The 24,774-nt window shown below is 43.3% G+C and overlaps 1 protein-coding gene across 1 annotated transcript in view; it reads left to right on the forward strand.

Moving 5' to 3' along the window:
- The first annotated feature begins 14,677 nt into the window (after positions 1-14,677).
- Positions 14,678-24,774, forward strand: part of RORA (RAR related orphan receptor A) — a 68,754-nt gene continuing 58,657 nt past the window's right edge. The window contains exon 1 of the mRNA XM_082488998.1: positions 14,678-14,725. Coding sequence (XP_082345124.1) covers positions 14,695-14,725 — 31 coding nt within the window. The 5' untranslated portion in view covers positions 14,678-14,694. The remainder of the gene's footprint in view (positions 14,726-24,774) is intronic.

The raw sequence follows: 24,774 nt of genomic DNA on the forward strand, positions 1-24,774 counted from the left end.
AATGTTTCTACTGGTATATTAGATAATAGGTGCAATTTGAAGAAGGAACATGTAGTTCTGTTCATCTCCACTCCCTGTGCATCCTTGGGTGTGGGCATATAATACTGAAATGTGTAGCTCAGCACATTTTCAATTCACCTGGTTGACAAGAAGTTGCAAAGCAGCATAGATTTTCTTTTGCTTTCCATCTAGTTCTGATGAGCAAACCCAATAGATTGTTTTTCTTAGGTGGGTTTTTTTCCCCCCCTCCTCCTTCTTATTCTTCATAAAAGGCTTGTTTTAACACTGTACTTCTGGGTAGTGCACCTTTTTAACCTTGTAACTATTGAACCTTTTGCAGGAAGCTGTTTTTGCAGGTACAGAGAATATAGGAAATTAACACCTTCCAGGTGTGGGCACAGAAGCACATTTCAGATACATAAACAGTGTTGTCAGCTGAGGAGTGGAGTGCTTAGTTAGTGAGAGCCTGTGTATCCATGTTCCGACGCACCAGGATTTGAAAGATTGGATAGAATATGGGAGTTTAATCTGTAAGTTTTGGTTTCTCAGAGTTGAAAGGCTTCTTGCTTTGTGATCGTTTCCTGAGCTTACACCCGGTCTGTACCACTTCACAGCAGTTTCTACTTTCCGTGCCCAATGGCTGATCCAGACATTCCTAGGCGGACCTGATTTTTTTTAGTCCCTATAACGTTTTTTCCAGCACTTATCTATAGGAAGGTCAGCTAGGCAAATGATCAGTAGAGTTTCCAACTGCCTATGATGAGTGAAAAAGCACTCTTAAATGGCCCCGTCTTTTTAAAAATCCACTTTAATGACATATTCTCAAGCCAGGGAAATGCATATAGAGGAGGAGTGTAACAGCTTGCTCTTTATCTCTAAAATCTGCAGTCTTCAAGATAGGATACCAGACGTTGCTTTTGTTGAACACAGATTTTTATCTTCCTATCCAATCACCCCCTACCACCAGGCTTCAAAATTCTTGTTTCCCTGGTAAGAAAGCTGGTTCAGACGCCATACCTGTGGTTTCCCTTGTATTCCGGATCTTTTTACAGAACTTGGTTTCCATAGTAAATGCTTTTCAAAAAAAGCTATGGTTCAATAAAAGCACTCTGTAGTCCTTCATTTTATAAAGGAGTGCTCTCATTAACTCACTGTTGAATAACTCTTGCAACCGTGGGTCTATTTGAATTCTACTCCAAATGTTCCGTTACAGGCCGTCTGACACCTCATGAAACACATTATAAGCTCCATTGCTGAGTTTCTGATCTCAGGTCTTAGTCCTGAAACTATTTTATCATACTTACATTTGAACACAATATGCTAACTGAGACAGCAAATGAGGGGCCATATTTAGCCACGCAGTCTAGAAACCAGGAGAAAGGGTCAGGAAATACTTACTGTTCAAAAAACTAGTGTTTTCCAAACTTTCTGGAATAATGTGATGTGAAGCTTTTGTTTTCTGTGTTGCCTCTTTTAATTTTGAAAAGCTTCCTGTTTTGTTGAGACACCACCGCATTTGTTATCAGAATTAGAGAGAGGAAGATGCGCGCACCATGCTGATTCAGGGAGACCTTCATTCCTGTCTAACGTAAACGGGAACCATCAGACAGACAGCACTGGGCTTGGTTTCACAAATACGGAGGAAAATTCCCCTAACCCAGTAATCCCAGTTTAGAAACGGTAACTCAGTTAGTGGGAGACCTGAAGAAATAAGGCATTGTCAGTGACAATCCTGTCCCTCTTTCGTGCATGTGCCTTTTGCGTAGTGATCTTGAACATCACTTCCCTTGCAAACCCCACAGCTATAAATACAGCTCTCGGGGAAACGTAGCTGACATGCACAGGTAGGAGTGCTGTGCAGACAGCACAGTATCATATCCCGCAGCACATAATCCTAAATCATGTAAACCCTCTGGACACCATTGGTAATATCGTGTTGCCTTTGCCAGCCCTTTCCCATTTATTTATTTATCTTCCTCGGTATGGAAAACAATTAGGTCTTTCTTTAGCGAGATTTTTCACCTTACTTAGCAGAGTGAGAAGTGTATAGGCATTCGGCTGCTCAAGCTACCACTGTCTTTGCTGGATTTTGGATCACATCAGTAATCTGTCACGTTTCCAGCAACAAGCACACGAAACGTGGCAGAACATTATCTCACAATTTTGGATGATTGTATCCTGCTCAGTATCGTGGTACATGAAATAATTACAAACTGAGATGTTACCGTGGTATCTGTAGGACCAGTTAATGCCAAGCTGGTGCTTCCTTAGGTTGCCCTTCTATTTTCACAAGAAAGTGAAAGTGAAAAGGAGCTAGGTGTGAAATAACTTGAATCAGCACTGCAAGCGGTGAGAACGTATTTGAGCCTTTAAAGGAGAAAGGAATGGCCTGAAAGTTTTCGCCTGGCACAAGATCTCTACAAACAGTGACTTTTACCCTTGCTGTACGGTCATCAGCAGTCTCAAATTATTTGTGATACACCTCTAAAGTTATATCAGAGCTGAAGATTTGTTACAGCAGTGTGAAACATATTCTGATTTTTCTCTTGACAAAGATAGCATCTTTTTGACTTAGGAAAATGACAGACCTGCCTACCGTTACTGTGCCAGTTGAAACCCCAGTGCGAACCCCAGCTGCTGCCTCTTTCATACAGGAAGACCACTGGTCCTGCGTGGGGTTTTGGGGCCAGATTTGAGATGTAGTTCTTGTGTCAGAGATTCTGGGTCTTTTTTTATAGGCTTTGTAATTTTTTCCTTTCAATTTCATCATACAAAAATTTAGTGTATTCCTTCCTTCTTAATACTGTTAAATGTTGCAGGCTTAATTTAAACATAATGATTGCTTGAAAACATTTGTTTTCTTATTTGGTTGACAAAACCAATGAAGCATTTATATTGCAATGTCTTGGCATGTTTTCAGTTTGGGATCACTAGACAACTAAAGAGGGAAGGGCTAGAGTTTGTGAAGGCAAAAATAATGCGCTTATTTCCCCTTATGAAATGATGCATATTGCTCTTTGCAGAGTACCGGCCTTAAATGGAAAAGAAGTCTAACATAGAATAAATGCTTTTGTCTAGCTTTGAATGCTCCATGGCAAGGCTAACATTTATATAGATGAAACAAAAGAGAAGGGAAGATAGGTAGAAAGTAGTAAAACATCTAGGGCTTTGGAATGGTGTATCTTTCCTGTAACAGGTCAGTGCCCATCTGAAAGCTTGCTGTGGGTTGGGAGGGTCCGGGGGGCTCCCCTCAGAAGCTGTTTCAAGGAGGTCATGCCTTCTAAACAAGGTGGCTCGCAGCCCTGAGCAACACGAGGCACTCAATCCCCAGGAGTGGTTACCCCTCCCTTCTCTTAACCATTCTCCTCAGAGATCTTTAGGAGTTTCTAGAATGTAATTTCTCTCCTTTTCCCAGGGGACTTCAAAACACCGACTACGTAAGCATGCAGACATACTGAGGACGCAGAATTACCTCCAGTTGTCTCTCCTTGTATTGTGGAAAAATGCCCGGTTCCAAAATCAAATGCAGTTACTGTCACTTCGTAGGCTGGCCCGACCAGCAAGCTTTGGGGACCTTTGCTGTTGGATCTGTAGCGTGCTGCAGAATGTTAGCGGGCTGTCTTTGCCACAGGCGTTCCTGACTTTGAGGGAACTGCATATACTTGCTAGTTTTCAGAAATGGCTCTTCTGTCCTGTGCATTGGTGACCGTTCCTGTAGTATGCTTGAGTTTAAGTACAAAGCTTTCAAGGTTCTGTTAGCACCAGCTCCCATTCGCTACTTGTCTCCTTCTCACTTCAATACCGGGTGGAAATACAGCAGATGTGTCGTAGATACTGAGAAGAATCGAGAAGCTGTCGCAGAGAATGCTGTATTTTCTCCTTCTCTCAAAGCTGAGGCTCAGAAAGAGTTGTCTAGTGGTTTATATTGTTTGGAAACATGCTACAGGAAAACGTAGCATCTTTAATTGCTTCTATCAGAATACCCTTTGATTTTTACCATACATCTCTTTGGTATGATTTTTCAAAATTATTAATCAGAAGGTTGTGAAGAAAAAATGATGATGATTTTCTGGGTAAAAATAGTGTGAGTTCTCTCCATTTTTCACATTGAGGTAGGTTGCCCTACCTTAGCAATTTCACATTGGTAGTTCCCCTCCTATTTGATAGTAACTTCTGTTCATTTTGTATCGTATTAACTATCTTTAGCAGTGCTTCAGAAGCTTCCTCCCTCAGCATTTTGGTGCAGATCTCATCAATATCTGTGAACTTCAGTTCTTCTTCACCTCCTTTTGAAGTTTTCTTCAGTTCTTCTATTAGAAGTGATCCAGCTTCCATTCGTCTCAGATTTGTTAAAAAAATGCTGTCGTCTGTTCATTCAGCACGTTGCAGCCATTTAGTCACCTGCACAAGAGCTCCTTTCCATCCCTCATCTGGCTTTATCTCAGCAGTGGGCAGTCTGTCGCTTTGTCTTTGATCAGCGAATTGTAGAGGTTCTTCTCTCTGCCATAATTCCAGTGATGACATAGAGAAACTTCGCATAGCTTGATCTTGTACAGCCTTTTTCGTCTTTCACTTTTTATTGCTATACCTCCTATTTCTTTTAGTAATTATTTTCTCGAGTTTTTTATTCTTTGGCATGGGGATTTTTCATTGTTTTGTACCCCAGCTCGCGCACCTCTCAGTTTCACGTGACAATTACTGCTCTGTCCCAGGTATTGCAGGACACCTGGTTCTTTTATACGCAGTCCACAAAAGAGCAGTGCTCCAGCATACTGGATCGGGGCTTTTTGCCCCAAAAGTGTGAGCGAGCCCATTGGCTTGCGCAGGACTCCTCAGCTGTGTACAGGAGGCACGGTTTGGCCCGCTACATGCGGTGTATCTTACCTGCTGCTATCATGCAACTTTTTGTGGATCATGTAATTGTAATAGGCTTGTTGAACAGATGTAAAGTCTAACAGCTCCGATGATGCACTTTAACGGAAAATACAAATCAATTTCAGTTGTTCATGCTAGAGAGCAGATAAATTACTCTATTAAAACAGAAAAAATACTATTTTGGGGAAGCAGTTTCCAGTCAGTTAACAAAAAATACTCTTTGTCCTTCAGCTAAAAATGAATGGAATGATTAAAAGCAGCAGACACCTTTTTAAATTATTGGACATTTAAAAAAAAAAAAACAAAAAACAAAACAACAAAACAAACAAAAAACCCCAACAAAACCACAAAACAATAACCTGTATTGAAATTCAAGTGTCTCTGTCCGTTGTAGCTTGTAAAGTACATGCTTGCAATATATTTGCTGTGGAGTCAAGAAGTTTGTGTTTTAATAACTGGGGTATGCATTGGAACCTTACTACAGATGTGCACTGAAGAACAGCTGCTATGCGCTAGAGGTAACCTCCCCAGCTATAGCAGCCTTAAAGTAAAGATTAACGATGTCTTAAATTAGCCTTGATTCTATTAGAAATGTCCCTCATATTTCATGCTCTGGAAAGGAATATGGGGAAAGAATGTCATAATGTTTCCCTGTTCTTTGACAAGCCTTTCAGTAGCCCTGTCACAGATCCTTTAAAATTGAATTGAAATAATCAGAAATGATGTGCCTATGTGAAAAATGCTTGGCGGATTCTTTTCTGTAAGATGGGTGTATGCTAATGAATTTTAAATTATGAATTTAAAATTATTCTTATCAAGCAAGTGGTAGTAGCTCAGATTAATTTACTAAGATAGAAAGTGAGAAGGTTTCTAAACCCTTTACCTGTTTAGCCTTCTAAATAGGATAAAAAAATGCTGCCTCGAGCTACATTAATACAAACACAGGTTATAAAACCAGGTTTTATATGAAGCAATAGATCATTCCCTATAGGTGGTCTGCCCTATGTGCTCTGCTTTGTAATCACATTCATCAGCTTAGAATGCTGCTCTCCCCCCTTTTAAAGTAAAAGATGGTACTGTGCAGGTGTTCTCTGAACTTGGTGATTATTAGTAAAACAATGCTCTCAAATAATTATCTCCCTTTGTGAGTGAATCATCTTCTTATTTTGCTTCTACTAAAGTCTGATATCCTTCAACAGTGTCACTTTATCATGCCTGATAATCAGAATTATGCAAAGGAATTATCTGTGTGGATTTCATGCCCAGGAACTGTATCATCGTTTATTTATCCCTCTTAAGTAGGTATGCGGTGTTTTGTTTGTTTGAAGTACTATAGTTGAGGCTGTATTGACTTTTGAAAATAGATCATTAAAGTTTATGTTATCCTTCAAGTTCAAGCCTTAAAAGCCATAATCAGCTACCATTCATTTTTCACTAACAGCATCAAAAGTAATGAATTTTCTTTGCTAATTTTAAGAATGTAATGGTGCCATGGGGGAGGACATCTGGAGTGAAGGCTGCCGGAGCGACTCTTTAGTTTCATTAGAACAATAGCATTTGATCTGTAAATAACAGTTTGCCAGCTACCGTCAGAATACCAAGGAGTAAGAAATGGGACAAATTAACATCAATCTACTAGTACGCGATCAGAGGGTATGTTAGCCTCGCCGGTGTTGCTGTTCTGGAGCTCAGTATTGATCTGAGAAGGAACTGGAGAAAACGCGACACGCACAGCATTTAGGAGCTGCCTGTTAAATACCGTGCTGGAAAAGAGGGAGCCAGACAGGTTTAGAGGCCCATGTAAGCTGTGGCTTGAAGGCTAATTCCGGAGAGAGGCCTAACACGGAACTTTAATTGTCTTGGAAAACACGTGTGGTTCTAAGCTTGTATTTCTCATTGAGACGTAGAAAACATGCCAGATCTTAAAATTTTTCTCGTAATAGCACAAATACTCAGCAGTGCAAAGCTGTATAAATAATGTATATGCTCACAGGAGCAGGAAATATGCAGCTGATCAGGCGACGTCAACTTAGATGAATCCTGTCCTGAAAGCTGTACTTTAAATGTGAGCGATAAAACCACTATTGACATGTGGCACTACTGACTGAAATGTCAATAGTTATAAAAAGAGTATTTCATAACGCAGAATCATTGCTTGGTTTGCTTGACTGGACAGATGCTTCTATTTTCCATGAAGGAAAAATAATCTCCATATTAGTTCTCTGAATGCCCAGCACAGCTTATTTGTCTCACTGAAGCTCACGTTCTTAATTGAAGAATCTGTTCTTGAAAATAGGGAAAATTTGCTTGCTGGTCTTGTACAGCGTAAGAGGGGGTTTTGACACCGAGCATGACCTCAAACGATACTTGGAGTTTGCTCAATCTGGAAACGGGTGCGGGGCAAATTCAATGCATGAAGCATCCTCATCCTTACCCCTTAGCTCCTTCCGGGAGACTGCTTCAATTGTTCTCTGGCATCTGTGACTTAGGCACAGTTTCCAGAGTTTATAGGCAGAAGGGACAATTTTGTTTGGCTGTCTGTAGACTGCAGACTATTACATTTCTCTGGTTATTCTTAAGCATAGTTGAAGCGTTCTGTTTCTCAACAGATTAGAGCATGTGCCGTAAGCAGAGAGAAAATAAAAGAAGCTAAAGTGCTATTAATGCCCTAGGCACACGGAGAGGCAGAGGATCCGCTCAGATATGCCCATATCAGCTTGACTGTTGAACCATTCCTCAGGAAAAGGCCAGACAACCACTCGGTTCCTTCCTGATGCTGCATCTGGCCAAACACGTTTCTGAGGAAGATTCTGAGAAAGAAATCTGTCTCGCTTCATCTCACGCACTGCTCACTAGGGCCCTTTCTCCCACCTTGGCCACCCCGATGATTCAAAAGAGGGCGGAAAGAGAAACCCAAGGACTAAAGAAACAGAACGCCACCATTTGATCAATGTGCCTCAGGAAAAAAAAAAACTGTTACTTATCCGTGGTACGTAAGCAGCTAAAGACCTGAAGCCATTGGTCAGGTCAGTCATAAATTTGCTGGGGGAAGCAAGGAGGCTAGGAGCACTCTTCCTGGTTCTCATTTTCCTTTTCTGTGGCGATGCACGAAAACAGGGCCTCCCTGTGAGCACTGCAATTCTTCTGCAAATGACTATATGCACTAAATTTTGGGAACTGGACCCAATACTTTGTGAAACTCAGTTGTTGCCCCATGCAACTGGCTAAAAAGGGTACAGGCCAACAGCTTTTTAGACAAGTAAGAACTTTTCCAGTACTACTTAGGGGGTTTTCAGAAAGGGACCAAAGCGCTTACAGAGTTCTGCCTACTCTCAGCAGGCCTCCAACAGGCACCAGCACCTGTCCAGCCAGCAGGCAGTGTCTCCGCATCCAGGAGTTTGGTTGCAGGATGAGCAGGATGTTCAGTTGTTAACTGAGCATCTTCACACGGGCTGTTTCTGTGCTACTGAAGCCCGAACATCAAGCTGATAAGGAGCAAAAGGACTTTTGAAGATTCCAAAATAGGCTCAAGATGTTCCACTACAACCAATACAATTCTCCTTGAGTAAGTTTACAGGAAAAGGCAGTTCTTTGGGGAGCCCATTTATGCCCAAAAAAAAAAAAAAAAGATTATATGATGATGCTTAAACAAGGGTCGTAACAATTGCTTCTTTGAGGATAACCGGTATCTTGCTGGGTTTTGTGCTACTGACAAGTCACCTCAACAGTAAGTTTTACACCATCCATTGACTTTTCCCTGCCAGAAGGGATATACTGAACAATGCACAGCTGCAGTTTTTGGTAAGCAACACTGGCCAAAAATAGCCAGGTAAGGTTAGGTATGAAAAAGAGAGCTCTAACAGCTTTCAAACAATTTCCGCTTTTTTGGCAGCATTAATGGTAGGACATTGTAGAAAGATTTGATAATGTGATCTAAAGCAACTTCAAAACTGTATAGATTAGAATCTCTCTGAGATCAAACAGGGACTCAGCAGTGGCAGTGGGATCAGTAATCCAATATCAGCCACTTCATAACCCCATTTTAGGTGTAGAGAAAAGAGGGATGCTCCTAAGTCCAGTTTGATCTATTTCTTGATAACCTTGTAATCTTTTCACTTACAGTTGGTGGCAGATGATTAATTACCCATAATCTCATCTTTCCAATCACTTCAATTTTAAAGTGTACTGCTGTTACCTTACACTTTGAAAAGCAGCAAATATTATAGCCTTTCGAGGGATTTCAAGGTCAGAGAAAACTGGGTGACAATCCAGTTGACTAGAGCTTTAAAATCTTTTACTGCCAACAGCATACCTGGCTGATGATGATGACTTTGGGCTTACCTTTTATCCAGATGAACTCCAAAGCATTTTGTCAACTCGTACTTCATTTCACCAGGTGCAGAACTGTAGCAGCTGTTTGGCAAAGCACAGAAACCAGTTCAACAGTTGTGGATAGCAATGTACTTAATTGGAAGTTGTGGGGTAGTTTATAAAGTGGCTTGATTAAGACGTATAGCTGCAGACCTGCGCTGCACAAAAGCACACCTCCTCAGCAAGAATTTAGGAAGGTATTTTGTCTGAAGCAAAACGGTATGATTGCAGGGTCAGCATAGTAGCAGTTTTAAATAGATGAAAAAGAGGCAACTTAATGAGGACAGCCTCCGTTAGATTCATCTTCGACAGTGTGCTACTTGGAGGGCTAGAAATAAATGAAGATTAAAATACCACTAAATCTAGAGGGGGGAAATGTGTTAAGGACCAATAATTTTCTTTTTGTGGGTGTTGCATATACCAACTAGATAACCCCTGAAAAAGTGATCGTCAACAGGGCGGACAGAACTGTGTATTTTAAAGATTATTTAGAGCTGCAGTCTTCCTGCACTTTGTTTTGGATGTATTTGGTAAACGAGGCAGTTGTGACTGCTGCACCCGTGTGGTTTCATGTATGATTATTGTGCAAGAAGCCAAAAAGGCAACAGCGCAGCTTTCCGACGCTTGGAACTTGTTGTGTGTTTTAAACTCTTGTTGCATCTAGAGCTGCAGCCCTAATACGAGCTGGGAGCTGAACACCTCACCTGCCGTTAGGAAATGTGATTGGGTTGCCATTGGGGAAAGGCTTGGCTTTCAGTATCACCTGCTTTTTCCCATTTACCAGGTAGCTTCTGTCACCTTCTGTCATCTCTGGGCAGGGTTTAACTCCTCAGAGGAGCTCCTTCAATGTTGGTAAGAAATTAATTTTCTATAGGTGTTTGAAGTACTGAAAAACGCTTGAACCTTTCTAAATGTTACTGCTATCTATTTGAATCAATACAAGGTTTCCTAAACATTTTAAAGAACTTCTTTCATTAAAAGCATATGAAAACTTCAGAAAAAACAATTAAAAATATGCATGATTATGTAAATTTATACTGACAGTCTAAGCCCTTTTTTTAAGCAAAAACATCTGTGGAAAACTTAGCTTTGGGTTGTTTTAACAAAGTGAAGAAGCTGTCTCTGCTAAAACTGAAAATGTGGAGGCCCTGGACAATTTGTCGGAGTGGTTTTATATCGCGTTTCTTTTCCAGTAAGTAAAATTTTCATCTCCATGGGAGAATGCAGCCGTTTCCCTGCAAGAGGATTTGCATGCAGTTGTGTATGTGACGGCGACAGAGCAGTGGGTAAAGGCCGCACCTTGTAGTGGTTTGACAACTTCAGCTTCATAACAACCCTCTGTGGTTATACCTCCTTCAGACAGGGGGTAATTACATGACACACTTTCTTCTTTTAAGAGCATTTTTTCCTCTCTGCTATGTAGGGAAGGATGGTGGTGGTTACATCCTATATTTATTATTCAAATCTTAAATTTTAGTGATAAGTAGGTCTCAGAATTCTTCCTGAATTAAGCCTAGCCATGCAGCTTCACTTAGGCAAGAATGCAAAACTTGACCCAACAGTCTGCAGAAATGCCCCCCACTCATGTCCCAGGTCAGGACAATATAAACAGACTTTTTTAATTAGTTGCATTTAAACTCCTTCTGGTTGGGGGTGTCTTTGAACGAGTAGTTATTGGTTCATCTTGGAAGCTGAATTTATTACTTTGCTCTGTAGCTTTAAAGAGAGGTGGTGGAGGAGAGCTTTTCAGTATTTTCTGTCCTGTGCTTAGAATACTTGATTAAATACCGGTTCCCTGATTACTAGTGCTAATAGCCATCATGGGTGTTTTCCCTTTCTCTCTTAGCAATTTAACACTTTTTTAGGTTGGTTGGGTTTTGGGTTTTGTTGTTGTTGTTGCTGTTGGGTTGGGTTTTTTTGCCTAACGGAGGTTGAAAAGGTTGCTAGAAGCAGTTGTTTCCCACTGATTGTTGCGGAGGCTTGTGGTTAAGCTAACAAGTTGAACACCTTTTATATCGATGCAACACAGAACGGCGGTACCTGATAAGGTTACACCAATATGTTAACGTCTTTAAAACTACCAGTCTACCATTTATAGTTCCTGGATGTCTGAGTGTGGTTAGCATTCAAGTTTACGCCATAGCAGACCCTTCGTGCTCACGGCTTCCCTCAGTCGTGGGGGGCCTCGGGACTGGCACATCAAAGGCGGGCGAGAGCGCAGCTGCCCTGGCTCGTTTTTATCTGTTGCAAAAGGGCCGGGGCGCATCTCGCGTCCTGCTGGTCCCCTGGCAGGGCCAGCTGTTCCAGCAGTGCTCTCCCAAAAGGAGGAGCGCACCACTGCCCTGCTCCGGCAGCGGTGGGGTCGGGGTCGGGCCCCCTGCACCCCACTGGCGGCAAGTCAGCCCCATGCGGGGCTGGGCCACCCGCTCCCCCCCAGCACCCAGGCTGAAATGCAAATTTCCATTCTGTCAAAATGGCCACATTCTGGAGCCGCTGACGCGCTGCAGTGCGGTTTTGGAACTACCTGCCTTTGGGGCACGTGCTGGTGGCTTGGATGTTGAGTAGCAGGCCCAGCCGTCCCCCGGGACCCGCTCCTCTCTGTTCCCAAGAAAAGGTGGCGCGAAGGATGAACGCACCCTGTGGTCGGGGTCTGCTTTGCAGGCCGCTAATGAGTCTGAACCATGAATACGTAGATTTAACACCTTCTGGAGGTCTTTGGATGCAGAAATCAAGGAAAGAATTGCGTGTAACCTGAGGTGTAGTTTCTCACTCCTATGAAGAGTATGCAGTCTTGTGGTGTTTTACAGGCATTATCAAATGCTTAGTATCGTAGGGCTTCTGGAAAATAGGAAGCGTCCATATAAATCAAATTAAACCCTGCTGTACAAACCGGCGAGAGCAATTGCGCCTCAAGTAAACTGTAATACTGAGCTAAGTATTATTAGACAGGCACATTGTCTTTGTGTTGTCATTGATATGGTGTCTGAACTTGAGTGAGACTTCCAGTATTGTGATAGTTTGCTAAGTTGGGAGGAAACGGATTTTGAACTGAGTTTTCATAATGAGGTCAAACCAAGACAGAAAACTAAAGTGCGAATAGATGTGTTTATACATCCAGAAGTCAGTTAGCAGATGGCTTTAGACGGGATATTGGTAACAAATAATAGACTATCTGAAGTATGCTCTTCTCACTTAAAATGTCTGATGACCAATCTTCTATAATTTTATGTAGCAACCGTTGTAAGGCATTTATTTGTAAGAACGCAAAATCTGTGCCGCCTGCTTATTATTGAAGCCGTTTAGCAAATCACATGTCATTGCAGATTACCAGTTGCATTTCAGTTGGACTGGAAACAAATACAGATCAGTAATAATGTAATGCTCTGTACCTTAAGGTTAAATGGCTGACAAGACAACTAGCGCTAATGGACTGTGACATTTTTCAAGCCATAGGTCTGACATTACTTGCTGTGTCAGGGTGAAATGCTTACAACCATCTAACTCCAGATTACAGAATATTAAGACATCATTCTTTTCGCCTGTGCGTGCCGCAAGTTTTCGGACTGCGTCTAAATTCCACAGCAGCAGTAGCAGCTGCCCCAGGTGTAAAAGCAGCATTTTCCAGGTTCCAAAGAGCCCTGAACAGCACTGTTAGTGGTATTTGATTCAGTCCAGGATGTCCTGTAAGGTTTCTGTACATTGCAACTTTAAAACACGTGCTGTGGATAAAAGTCCGTGAACACAAGCCCATCTGTCCTGACAACTGCTGGGACCAGGTCTGCCACTGTAACTTTGCTGAGCAGTATCTCACAATGCACGTGGTGCTGTCAGCAGGAATGGCTTAATGTAAGTAAGGATGGCTATCCCAGGTCAAAAACTTTGTGCCAAAGATACCTGCTAAATTTACACTACTGCACCAGATTAGCTCGTAGATTCTTTTTTTTTAAATAAGGAAGATTTAAAACAATATTTTACATTAATGGGGCTTGAATGACTAGACTGATAAATGGTAAGTACACCTGGACGGCTTCTAATCATGTTTAAATAATATCATACTGTATTAAGAACACATTAAAGAAATAGGTAAGAATTAGCCGTTAGGGGCCATTTAATAACAGATTGTTTCCGTGTCCTCATCTCACAAAGGCTCTTTCTAAATATAGGGCTCTGTTTCAAATATCAAGATGCTTCCTCTGGCTTCTGTTTATCTATTTTTCCTTATTTTCATTAAATACTTATATTTCTGATTAAGTTATTATGAGATGTTATATTATGTCCCCTATTGAATAGCTTGTAATGCAGCGATGCTTTTCTGCAGTTTTATATTTTGTGACACTCTCTGCCAGTGGCTGAGATAGGAAGTGGAAAAAATACTGGGTTTGTTAATGCAGTTTTCATCAAAGTGTGGTGTGTTTTTTTTCATAGGTTGGTTGGATTTTTTTGTCTTGCGCGATCCCTCTTGTAGCGTGGATGAGTGTGTATCAATGATGCAAAACTTCATCTCGCAACCTGACAGTACAGTGACAGCTGATGCTATGGAGTATATGAGAATAACTCCGGCAGCGGTATAATGCTTCATACGTTCCAAGTAAATCCTAAGAGAATACGAACCCATCACCAGACAGATTTAAAATGTAAATGCTGTTCAGCTTGATCATCAAGTCAACGACTATTAAGTGTATAGTCGTGTTATGCCAAGATGTAGCTTCAATACGGTTATTTTTTTACTTAAAACAACACTTACAAATCTTTTAGGGCGAGGGGAAGAAAAAAAAGGTGAACTTCCCCGGAGGACGGGGAAAGCAGGGAAGCGAGCTGCCCGCGCTGTCGGCTATTTCAGAAGCGATGATCGTTACCGCCCGCTCAGCCAGCCCTGACCCCACAGCACAGCCCCTCCGCTCCCTCCCCTTCCCTTCCCCTCCTCTCGCATTCGTTCACCCCGACCCGGGGCCCGCACCACCCGCTCCGGCAGGGCTGCGGGGCCCTGTCCCCGCCGGGGCCGCGCCGCACCTGCCCGGCCCGGCCCGGCCCTGCCCTGCCCGCCGCCTTCCCGGGGCCGCGGCGGGCCCGCCGCTGACAGCGGGCTCCGGCGGAGCGCAAGGCCGCGGGGCGGTGGCAGCCGGCGGCGGGGGCGGTGCTGCCGGGCCGGGCGCGCCCCGTGACCGGCCGCCCGCGCCGCCCCTCGGCGGCGGCAGGGGAGGGGAGGGAGCGAGCGGTGTAAACAAGGCGGGGGGCCGGGGCTGGCTTGATGTCAGCGGGTCACATGGAGCCTCATATGGGCCGGGGGATGGCGGCGCGGCGCGGCTCTCCGCTGGCAGGCGGCGGCGGCTGCTGCTGCTGCTGAGGCGGCGGCGGCGGCCGTTCACGCCGAGGGCCCGGCCCGTCCCGCCTCCCCTCCCCGCCTCCCTGCCCGCCGCGCTCCGCTCCCCGCCGCTTCGCCCCTGACAAATGATGTGTTTTGTGCTCGCCGCGATGAAAGGTAGGCGCAGCCCGCCGGAGCCGCGGGGAGGGGGGCGGGGGAGCCCGGCCCGGGAGCGGCGGGGCCGGCTGGCGCGACGGTGCTCCGTGGCCTCCCCTCTCCCTCCGCCGGTGCCACCGCTCGGCGTCCCGCTGATGCGGGGCGGCCTGCGGGGAGCCCCGGGCCGGGGGCGGCGCTGCCCGTGCCTGCCCCGCCGGTGCCTGCCCCGTCCGCCGGCGCGGGGACCCGGCCGGGCGGCCCCTGGAGCCGAGGGAGGTTTTTAGGAGCTCTCGGAGGGATGGGGCGGCTCAGCCTTTGCCGCGAGCGGCGGGCAGCGCCCGGGTCTGCCGCCGCCGTGGTGTGGTGTGGTGCGGGCGGGGAGCGGAACGGTAACCCGGCGGAGCCTCTGCACTTTACACTGTCGCGTACAAGTTAGAGGCTAAGAGATAGCTTATCTGCCAGCACGGCTCTTCGGAGGGAGAGGTTATCGCTAACGCGGTTGGGGTTGCATAAAGCGGAGACGAGCTGTCTGATCTTTCGGCAAACCCTTGTAGAAAATACGGTAAAATCTGTCTCTGGCAAAGGCGAAAAGAACGTGGCAGCATCCTGTAGGTAGCCGGTGGGGCTAAAATGGCATTTTAAGAGATAGCTGCTCGTTTTTTAAAGACTTTGGAATAAAAAGAAAAATCAGAGCTACGTAGTGATTTTAAAAAAACAAACAAACAAAAAAACCAAACACAAACTCAAGTTTTCCCTGCTGGCCGATCCGAGTCCTTATTGAGGGGCAGCGTCAGACTGAGGAGAGTCAAACGAAGTTTTTGATGAGAAATCAGAAGTTTAGAAGTATGTTTGCAGTCTGCCCTGTTTCCTAATAAAATGAGGTGCACAGCAGAACTGTGCATTACAGCATTTTTAAAGTCATAGTTGTTTGTTGTTTTTTTTTTTAATCTGAAACCAGTAACCATCTTACTTAAATGCAATATTCTTTCATAGTGAAGAGTGTCACTGTTGACATTTGAATTTAGTGCTCCCAGTAAAATACTAAATCTGTACCCTTTCAAATATTTTCATGGATTTTCTAGGTAAAGTTTCCTTTTTAAAAAAACAAAATTGTTACTTGGAAAAAGAAGATTGAATCCTGCTTCAGCTAGAGACCATTTCCTTTTTTTTTTTTTTTTCCAGTTTTCAGGAGCAGGAGGTAATGGGCACCAATAGCAGCATAGTGTTTGAGGCACAGTAATTTTCAATTACTAGGCTTCCTTTTCTTCTTGGAGAGAAGCCTATGCGAATAAAAAGAAAAGCACTATATTCATTAATCATTAGCCAGGCTGAATGCATTTGGCAAGAAAATGTAATTGGGTTGATTCGAATAGTTGCATCTGTAACAAAAGGAAATGCATTTTTTTAAGTGCGAACTACATGGATATTTTAACAGTCCCTTAGAATTCTACATATTCTGATAAGAGTTTTTCAGCATTTCCCTCACAAGCCTGTTTAGAACCGTGTAATCAAATAAACACATGTATAAAAAAAGGAAAGTACACAAATTTAAAAAAAAATCGGAGGGGGTATTTGCCTTGTATGCTTCTGCACAGAGACTGAAGGTGTGTTGTAAAAGAACAGGCAGATGATTTTTCAGCAACTCAACTTTGAAATATTTTTTTTTACTCTCTTTGGAGTTTCATTTAAAAAAATTTTCACACTGATGTAAAAACTTAGCGGAGCATGGCTTTTGGGTTTTAAAGTGTAATTCCTAATGGCTTTATGATGAAAATACTTAGGTCTTTGTACTTTTTACAGAATACTTCTATGGTATGTTTCACTCACGTTTCATACCTTTTAGTTTTCTAGTGCCTCGAAAAACTTTCTTGGTTTTTTGTCTTTTCTCTAATTTGCTGGATGGGGTTCAGCTGGAGCAAATGTGGTGGTGTTTGTCTTAAAGTGATCTCTGACTGCCATGAAATAATAGATCCACAGTCCAGTATTGTGATTTGAGAGAAGTAGACCAGTACCACAGGGAATGCAATTTTATATAAGCTTGAAGGTACAAGGGAAAAATGTAAAACGTGCAGGTGAATTGAGTATTTTATTTATTCGCAGTGCTGTAATAGCATCTTTTGGTGCTTCTGATCTTTTACATTTCTGAAGTTAAAGTGCAGAAAATTATGGTCTGCGGGAGAATATGGGACGTTACAGATTTCCCTATTGGATTATTTTTATTTTTTTTTCTTATGAAAAAGAAGAGTGTCAATTCTTTTCCTGTTGCTGTTCAGGCAGCCCAAATTGATACCATATGAAATTAATTTGCAAGTCGTATTTTTCATGCAACATAATGTTCTGGCAAATGTGCTTTCTTTCGTTTTGAAAAGTCCTCAGTCTTCCAGACTATGTACAGGTTTGAATGAGTAAAGATTTTGGCTAGCTGTCAGCACATCGGTAGCTGCGCTTTTATGCTTAAAGAGCTGGAAAACAGACTAGACCAGCGAAGAGGCTGGACATGTCCTTAAGACAGGTTGCGCGATAAGATATGTAACTTTCTGGTTTCAAGCAGAGAGGAAAGAGGTTTGGGTTTTTTTGGTTTTTTTTTTTTTTTTATTTCTAAGAAAATAGGCAGTGGTGAAGCATCAGAGTTCATAATGACTGAGTAAATATTTTGTAGACTGATGGGCTTTTAAAAATTATTTATCAAGTGTTGCGAGTCTGTATAGAGGATTCATGAAGGCTTGCATTCTTAGGTTGTAACATGCAGGCCAGTTAACCGGCTGATAGCTTGAAGGGAGAGTGCAGCTGTATGTGCTTACCAGTAAAAGTTTGCAGAGAAATCAGATAATTTCACCAGCATATTCATTGGTACAGATCTTATTCCCGCGAGAGTCTTCACTGGCAGAAGCTTCAAGGGTGACTTCAAGGAGAATAGTGCTAAGTGCTATGAATTGGTGAGCAAATACTCTGTGCTGGAGTGGAAACATGGATTCAGTTGTCATGCCAGTACGTAACTGGAGGAGAGCTCAAGACGGGGTAGCTGGATTCAAAAGTGTGGTATTTTACCATTTTTTGGTATCTACTTTGTAGAGAGACGGGTGTATCAGGCCTGGTGTTGGTGAGAGCTGAAGTACTTGGCTTGTGCTATCATCAGACCTGGATAAAAGGGTTCAGTCTACTCATGAGTTTATAATGGAAATGAACCTAGCAATAGTTTTACTATCCTTCCTATGGACATTCCAAAGTAGAGATTGGTAGGAAGGTAGATGTAAATTTTTTAAACTCTTTCTACCGGTGCATTTACTGTTAAGGTGGAATCTGAGCTACTAATCCTGACTTTTGCTGTGTGGCCATCAACAAAGTTGAATCTGTTGCTCTTTTGTGGACAATAGACCGGGTGAGTAGAATCAGTTGTTGTAAGGGAAGTAGAATCACTTGATTGTAAGGAAAATTGTTTCACTCTGGGGGTATATGTTTGGATTGTTGGAAGCGTAACTAGTTTTCTAGCTGATAGGGTCTCTGAATGAAAACTCAGGCGGTTAGAAATGCTTGTTTAAGGCAATGGACTGTTGGTTTCCTGATTAGTGCACATGATTTTGGGGTCTTACTGTACTTTTTCTGACGACCCTCGCTGCGGATGGGCAGATAAGCAGGATTTCCCTTGGTGCCTGGCTGTAGCGCTGAAGGGAGCGTGCTTTACTTGCGGCGACCTCCACGCTCTGCCCTCGGCAGAGCCAGCTTGCTCAGAGGCCGGCTGGCCGGCAGGCCGGGGATTTATGCAGTGCTGCTTACCGCGCGTGAGCTTTTCTGAGTCTGTCAAGCCTGACCTTTTGACGTGTTTTTTTGTCGTGTATCTTGGCACCAACCTGCCAGCCAGCACGGTGGTAATTACTCTGTGTTTTTCACCAGTAAACAACTGCCTGTGGACAAAATATCTTGCCATAGGTTTAAAAAAAAAAGTTGCTTTACAAAGTGAAGTATGTTTAAATTTGCCTTCACTGTGGTACTATTGAAAGTTAAATCCTGTTTAGCAAATACCCTGGTACAGAACTTCTGTTGACTAAATATTAACAGAATCTGGCCTTTGGAATTGCTAGCTGAGAGGCTGGTTTTTTGCTGTTTTAGTTTCATACAACTGATCTGAATGACTGACTTGTACCGAAGACATTTGTTGCATGACATTCACAGGATAAGATTGGTTTGAGGTTTATTGCTGAAGTGTACTTTTCAGACTCTTTGAAAGACTCTCAAGATTTGCAAGTAAAAGCAGAGGAAATCTGTCGTTATGTCTCACTCTGTGATAATCAAAGGCAGTTGCATGCTCTGTACAAGTCTCACTTGGGGACACTCCTTTCAAGTATGGAGAATCTGTTACGTCCTGTTTAAGTCAGCAAAAACTGTGGGTGCTGAACATCTCACTAGATCAAACTCTTTAAACTTACGTACAGCTCTTTCCTAGCTAAAGTGCTGACCCTGTTGCAACTGGCTGGCAATACAATCTTAAAAGTAATCTTCTAGGATAAGTCTGAATAATTGGGGCAAAACTGAAGTGATCTATGGACCCCACGCAAGGACTTCTGTACCCTTTTTATTAAAAAAAAAAAAAAAAAAAAAGTCCCTTTCCTGAAGGGATGAAGCTGTAGAGGTGGGTAGTTAAGCGCTGGTGGTGTTTGGGGTGTGGGCTCTGCACAAAAGTGAAATGTCATCATGTTTTATCCAGTGAGCTGATATGGGGGTCGGGGGGAGGTGGCAGCTGGTTCAGCATGTGATGCCGGGTAACGGCCTGCAGCTTCACAGCTTGGCTCTGCAGTGGGGAGGTGAATGTTTGTATTGGCATTTATTAGTTCAGGGAGTAGTGTCTGGAGACCATGGTCGAGAACTGAGTCCTCTTTATATCAAGTACTTCCCCAATGTGTATGAAAAAAACTGATTTCTTTACGTATTCCCCATTATAGAGAGCCCTGCATGTTTGTTGGGGGGGTGGTGAGGTGGTTTTTTTTAGGATGATGTAGCACTCAATTTTAACCTTAAGGGGTTTTAAATCTTTCTTGCTTCTCTTGCCTACAGTACAGTATAGAAATGATACTTATCATGTACTAATTACTGGCAGGGTTGTTAGTATTTCATCTTCACTGCACAACAGAATTCTAAATTGGGATATTTGTTTCTAAACTATACGTACTAAATCAAAACTGTCAAATTTTCTTGTCTCTCCTGAGTAGATACACGCAACATTGTCTGACTTTGCAGTTCTCTATCTAGTATTACAGGAAGCTGAGATGCAGCATGTTCTTTTTTTTTTTTTGCTTTGCATCGCCATGAGATAAGTTTTTGTAGTGTGCAAAATAACTGCGTGTGACAAGAATTAGTTATTACGGTCAGACTTGATACATTTTAGAATGTTATTTTGTTTGGGTTTTTTTTTTAATTTGCAATGAGAGAAAAAGATAAATATTCACCTTTCTTGTATTTATCTGTGAGCTGTAATTTGCAATTACAGCTGATAACTCCTGCGATCAAGCAAGCAGTAGTTCTCTCCTCTTGTGATTTGTCTTTTTCTTGAGGACTGATATCTAAGGGATATGCACATAACTAATGATGTAGAAACAGTCTTCTAAACTTCTGGTTCCTTTTTGAAGATCATTTTTTTCTCTTTTTTGCAGTAAACATTAACAGGGGAGGGGAGGATTCTGTCCTCTAAGAATAGCTATGTTATGAGAAGGTGACTCTATAGAGTGCAGACCTCTCTGCTTGTTGGATGAAAAAAAAACAACCCACAGACTGAAAAGTTGAAGCAGAAAGCCTTGTTAGGAGATCTGGCAGATGAACTACGTCTGCTCCATACTGTTTTAAAGGGAGCCTTGCCTGTGGTTAGCAAAGTCCTTAGTTTGCCCAGGTTTTTTTTCACTTTTCTTGCTAGAGGCATTTAGGCAAAGAAGTTCTGCAAAATATGGGTTGGCAAGCTCGGTGCAGTTTCAGGCTGCTTCCCAGTTGCCTGCACCTTATGTTGAGAACACCAGGGAGTGACTCAGGGTGGCAGTGACTCACAGGGTGTCGTGCTGTTCCCCTCTTCAGAGTGGGGTTAGCTGCAGTACGGAGCTTGCTGACAGATTTGGAAAAGTCAGTGCGCTGGAGAGAGCCCCTTGCCATACCAGCACTCTGCACTGACATTGTCTGCCTGCACACGTTTGCATACAGATTCCCGTTTTTGTGGGAAAAATGTAATTAAATTAGCGTTTGCTTCCCTTTTCCTTCTGGTGTCAGGGGAAGGTGAAACCTTCATGCTGACGGGAGCAAATGGATATCCAGAAAAATCCGAGTCCCATGTTGTGAACAGTAAGGCATCTCTCTTACATCTGCTGCCACTTGCCTTGTGCGTGTGTACTGTCTGCTCAGAAGTACGGAGCTGGGGCTGTTCTGAGCCGTCTCTGAAACGGCTAATGCTCCTTGCATTCATCAGGTGCAGCCTAATGTGGATCTCTGACGTTTAAATCTCACACAAGTGTAAGAGTCCACCCAAAGATGCCTGGGGGTTCCACAAGACGGCTGGGGGGGAGGTGGCGTGCTGCCCTCCCCATCAAACCTAGCCTGTGTGTTCACGGCTGTTGGTGACTGCACCTGGGTTCACCTTAGTGGGAACTTGCACTGGTCAGCAGCACCCACTGCTGCCCGCCTTTAGCCTACAGCCTGGCTCCACTCCACTTAAGCAGTTGATTTCAGTAAGGTCACGATTTCACGATTTCACTGCCTTTTTTTTTTTTTTCTTTAATTTTTAAAACAATTACAGTTTTCTTTCCTGTGTGGTGGAGAGTGGTGCAGGACCCATAGCTTGTGGCTCTTCTGTTTGTGCGATTCCGGCCTTCGGGCCTTTTGTCATGCTACATACATAGCCATCTAGGCTAAAATCAATGTCGAGAGAGGTATAATCATCCCAGCTTTCATTTTAAGAGCATTTATCTCAAAGCTTAATTAAAGCTACTTGGATGTAAATAAGTCTAACCTCTTCACTTCTGAACAATGCAAATAGAATAGTCAGCATACTTATAGGGTATCAGCCATGTAATTATTGTGTAATGTTTGTGTTCTTTGAAATACTATGCTATTTATTGCCATTGAATCCTGGGACAAGGTGCTTCATAAAACCGACTCTATGACTCTTTATTTATGGACTTCAGAAGAAGTTGATCATTCTCAAATGAGGGGGAGGAAAAGTGACATTAAATCTTTACATAGATGGGATGCAGTGTGTGACAAAGCATTTGTCAGAGTGTTCTTTCAAACACAAGCTGGAGTCCTGTCTGGTTGACACAGCACCATGGGCCATGTTTCTGCGTGCCAGGATTGCTTTTCACTGGCTCTAGGTGGTGCTCCTCGGAGGCGCTGCGGGCACCCGGCCCGGCAGGCCGCGTTTGGGCCTCCTGCCACCTCTGCTCCCACCTGGGATGTTGGGAATACTGTCTGCACTGTCAGCTAAAAATAAGGCAAAAAGGCCTGTCACCATTTGCACACCTTGTCTTCTGCAATGTGCACTTTGTTTAGTATTCAAGTTTGTTTATTTTGGTTTGTTTAGTATTCAGTTGCTAAAGACTTGATAATTCTTGCTGTTATTTTGTTAAATGCATGAAATGGAAACCTGGGGAAGGATGCACTATGGCCATGGCTTCTGCTTCCAGCTCTCACAGGTACCAAGAGCTGATGTATTTGGTTCTGCTGGTTTAGAGTTAGACAAGTGAGGTAGGGTGGTACTTTGACCTGCTTTAGTTAAACAATCCTATAAGGCTGGGTGGCGTACACGTGAAATGCAGTTGAAAGCTACGTTTGCTTCAGCTGACTTCTATTTTGGACAGAATTGTCTTAGTTTTAAATAGCGATTTCAGAATAGATGAATCGGAACAGTGGTAACAGGATTGTACGCAGGGCCTCAGGTTTTCAGTCTCCAGCGCAGTTTGAAAGGGGACAAGGCTGTGCTCCGGCATGTGTTTGTGGTACTGAATTTCTCCCTCTTTTCCCAAAATACCAGGAAAGTCAGGATTGCCTCAGCAATTTTCTTCCTCATCCGAGTATCATTTGCTGCTTAAGACTTAGCACAATTTACAGGAAATCAAGTTTTCATTGTATGTGGCACTTAATTCACACCTCTTGTGAGGCTGCTGGGGGTCTTAGGAGCTGGTACTGTGCCATAGGTTAAGCGTGCCTAGAACTGACGTGAGCTGATGTTAAACTGACTCCTAATTCCGAGGAGAGAAGCGCTCTCTTGTCCAGCCCTCCTCTACTTGGCCCTGTGCCTAATGGGACATGATTGGAAGTGTCATCTATCTTCTTCTCACCCCAAAAGAAGGTGAAATTCTTTTTAAGCCCCAGGTGCTCTTTGCCCGAAGCCCTTAGTCTAGGTAGAGTATAGAAAGCCGGCAAAAAGTCATCCCTGGTCATCAGAACATTTGGAGCTTCCTCTCTGCGCATAGGCTTTTGCATGCTTTAATTCTGACTTGCATTTTGAGTGGTATAAATTGCTCTGCTACTTGACGGGAGCAGCAGCAGTAGCTGCTCTCTTCCTGCATCAACTGTAATGTTACTCGTAATGGGTACATTTTTCTATTCAGCTAAATTAATTAGCTCATCTTTGTGTTTGATTTGGCAGAGTAGTTATTGTGGGAAAACACACTTTTCCTTGCAAATTTCTAGTGATTGCTTGAAGCTCGATTAGAGAGTTAATAAACCCATGTTCTGCGCCGCAGAAAACCGCTTGTTGTAGGTCGCCACTGGTTTTTCCCCTTCTTGGACTGACTCCTCCTAGTTTACTGTAGAAATATTTGCACTCTGGCTGTTAGATTACTAACCAATTTTGGAGAATGTAAGCATAAGTGAAACTACCATTTGGGACCAGGCCTCATCCATCAGGCTGCAGCACCGTAGGCTTTTGGAGGTGTGTTTGCGCGCAGAGAGGGGCAGGTTGCTAGTGATTGTCGGAAGTAGCTGAGCTTATGCTCAGCGTTGTTTTCCTTCCAAGGGACACTCCCTGCAATTGTTAGGTTGACGGAGATGTATTATGTTAAGCTTTGGATAGAGTTTTTCTTGTACCGTGGGTGCGCTATTGAATTAAAAGAAGTATTTGCTTAAAATATGAGTACATAGAGATGTTTATAACTGCTGAATAGATTCTTGTATCAACAGATAATAAAAAAACCAGACAGGTTAATTAAAGAGCCAGAGATGTTTCATTTGAGAAACCTCATACATGTAGGCGCCTTCTAAATGGCTGAGGAAAACAGGCCCAGAGCATTCCTCCCTTCCCAGATGCTCCCCGGTGATAGCAGGAGCAGCAGCAGTGGCTGGCGGCACCTGTGGCAGCCACTAGTGCAGGAAGGTGGGGGGCTGGAGTGGGGCCAGCGAAGGGTGCTACATAAAGAGATTGATTTTCCTATGGTTCTCTTCGAGGAGGATCAAAATTCTCTCTTCTGCCTCCTGCATGGGATGCTTTGATGGAAACTGTGTAAAACCTCTCAGTAACGCGGGCAGGATGTCACCCTTGCATTTTTCTTGGCAGGTTATTTTACTGTACATGATAGAATCTGGGTGAGCGCTGAGAACTAACTTTGGCCTGGACCTGAAAAGGCACTGAAAATGTGATGTTTCTAGTATTGGTAGGGCTGGCTCTATTTAACCAGATTTCTTAAAAATCTGCTGGTATCTCTGGGAATAACTTCTCAGTTCCCAGCCAGAAAGGTGGAGTGCAGCACCTGGCTGCCTGGCACGGCTAGCGCTGGAGTGCTCCCTCCTTGCAATACATCTAGCTCTTCACACGCGCTTTTCCGTAGTGAGCTGCTAGGCATTTTTGAAAGAGAGGAATCGGTATCTGTAACGAACTTGTTTCATTTTAGATTCTTTTTTTCTCTCTTACTAAAAATGACTAAGCTATAATATGGTTTGCTCACTTTCAAATTTTAACTTGAAATTAAAATATTCAAAAGAGTGCATTTCTCTGGCCCAGCACATTGACAATGTATCTTTAAACTAGCTAGCTTGGAGAGGGGCATCAGTAGCGGTACTGATTTTGTTATGGAAACCCAGAGCTCGGTATGGGGAAATTT

This window comes from Vanellus vanellus, assembly GCF_965231255.1.
Source record: "Vanellus vanellus genome assembly, chromosome: 11".
Lineage (NCBI taxonomy): Eukaryota > Metazoa > Chordata > Aves > Charadriiformes > Charadriidae > Vanellus > Vanellus vanellus.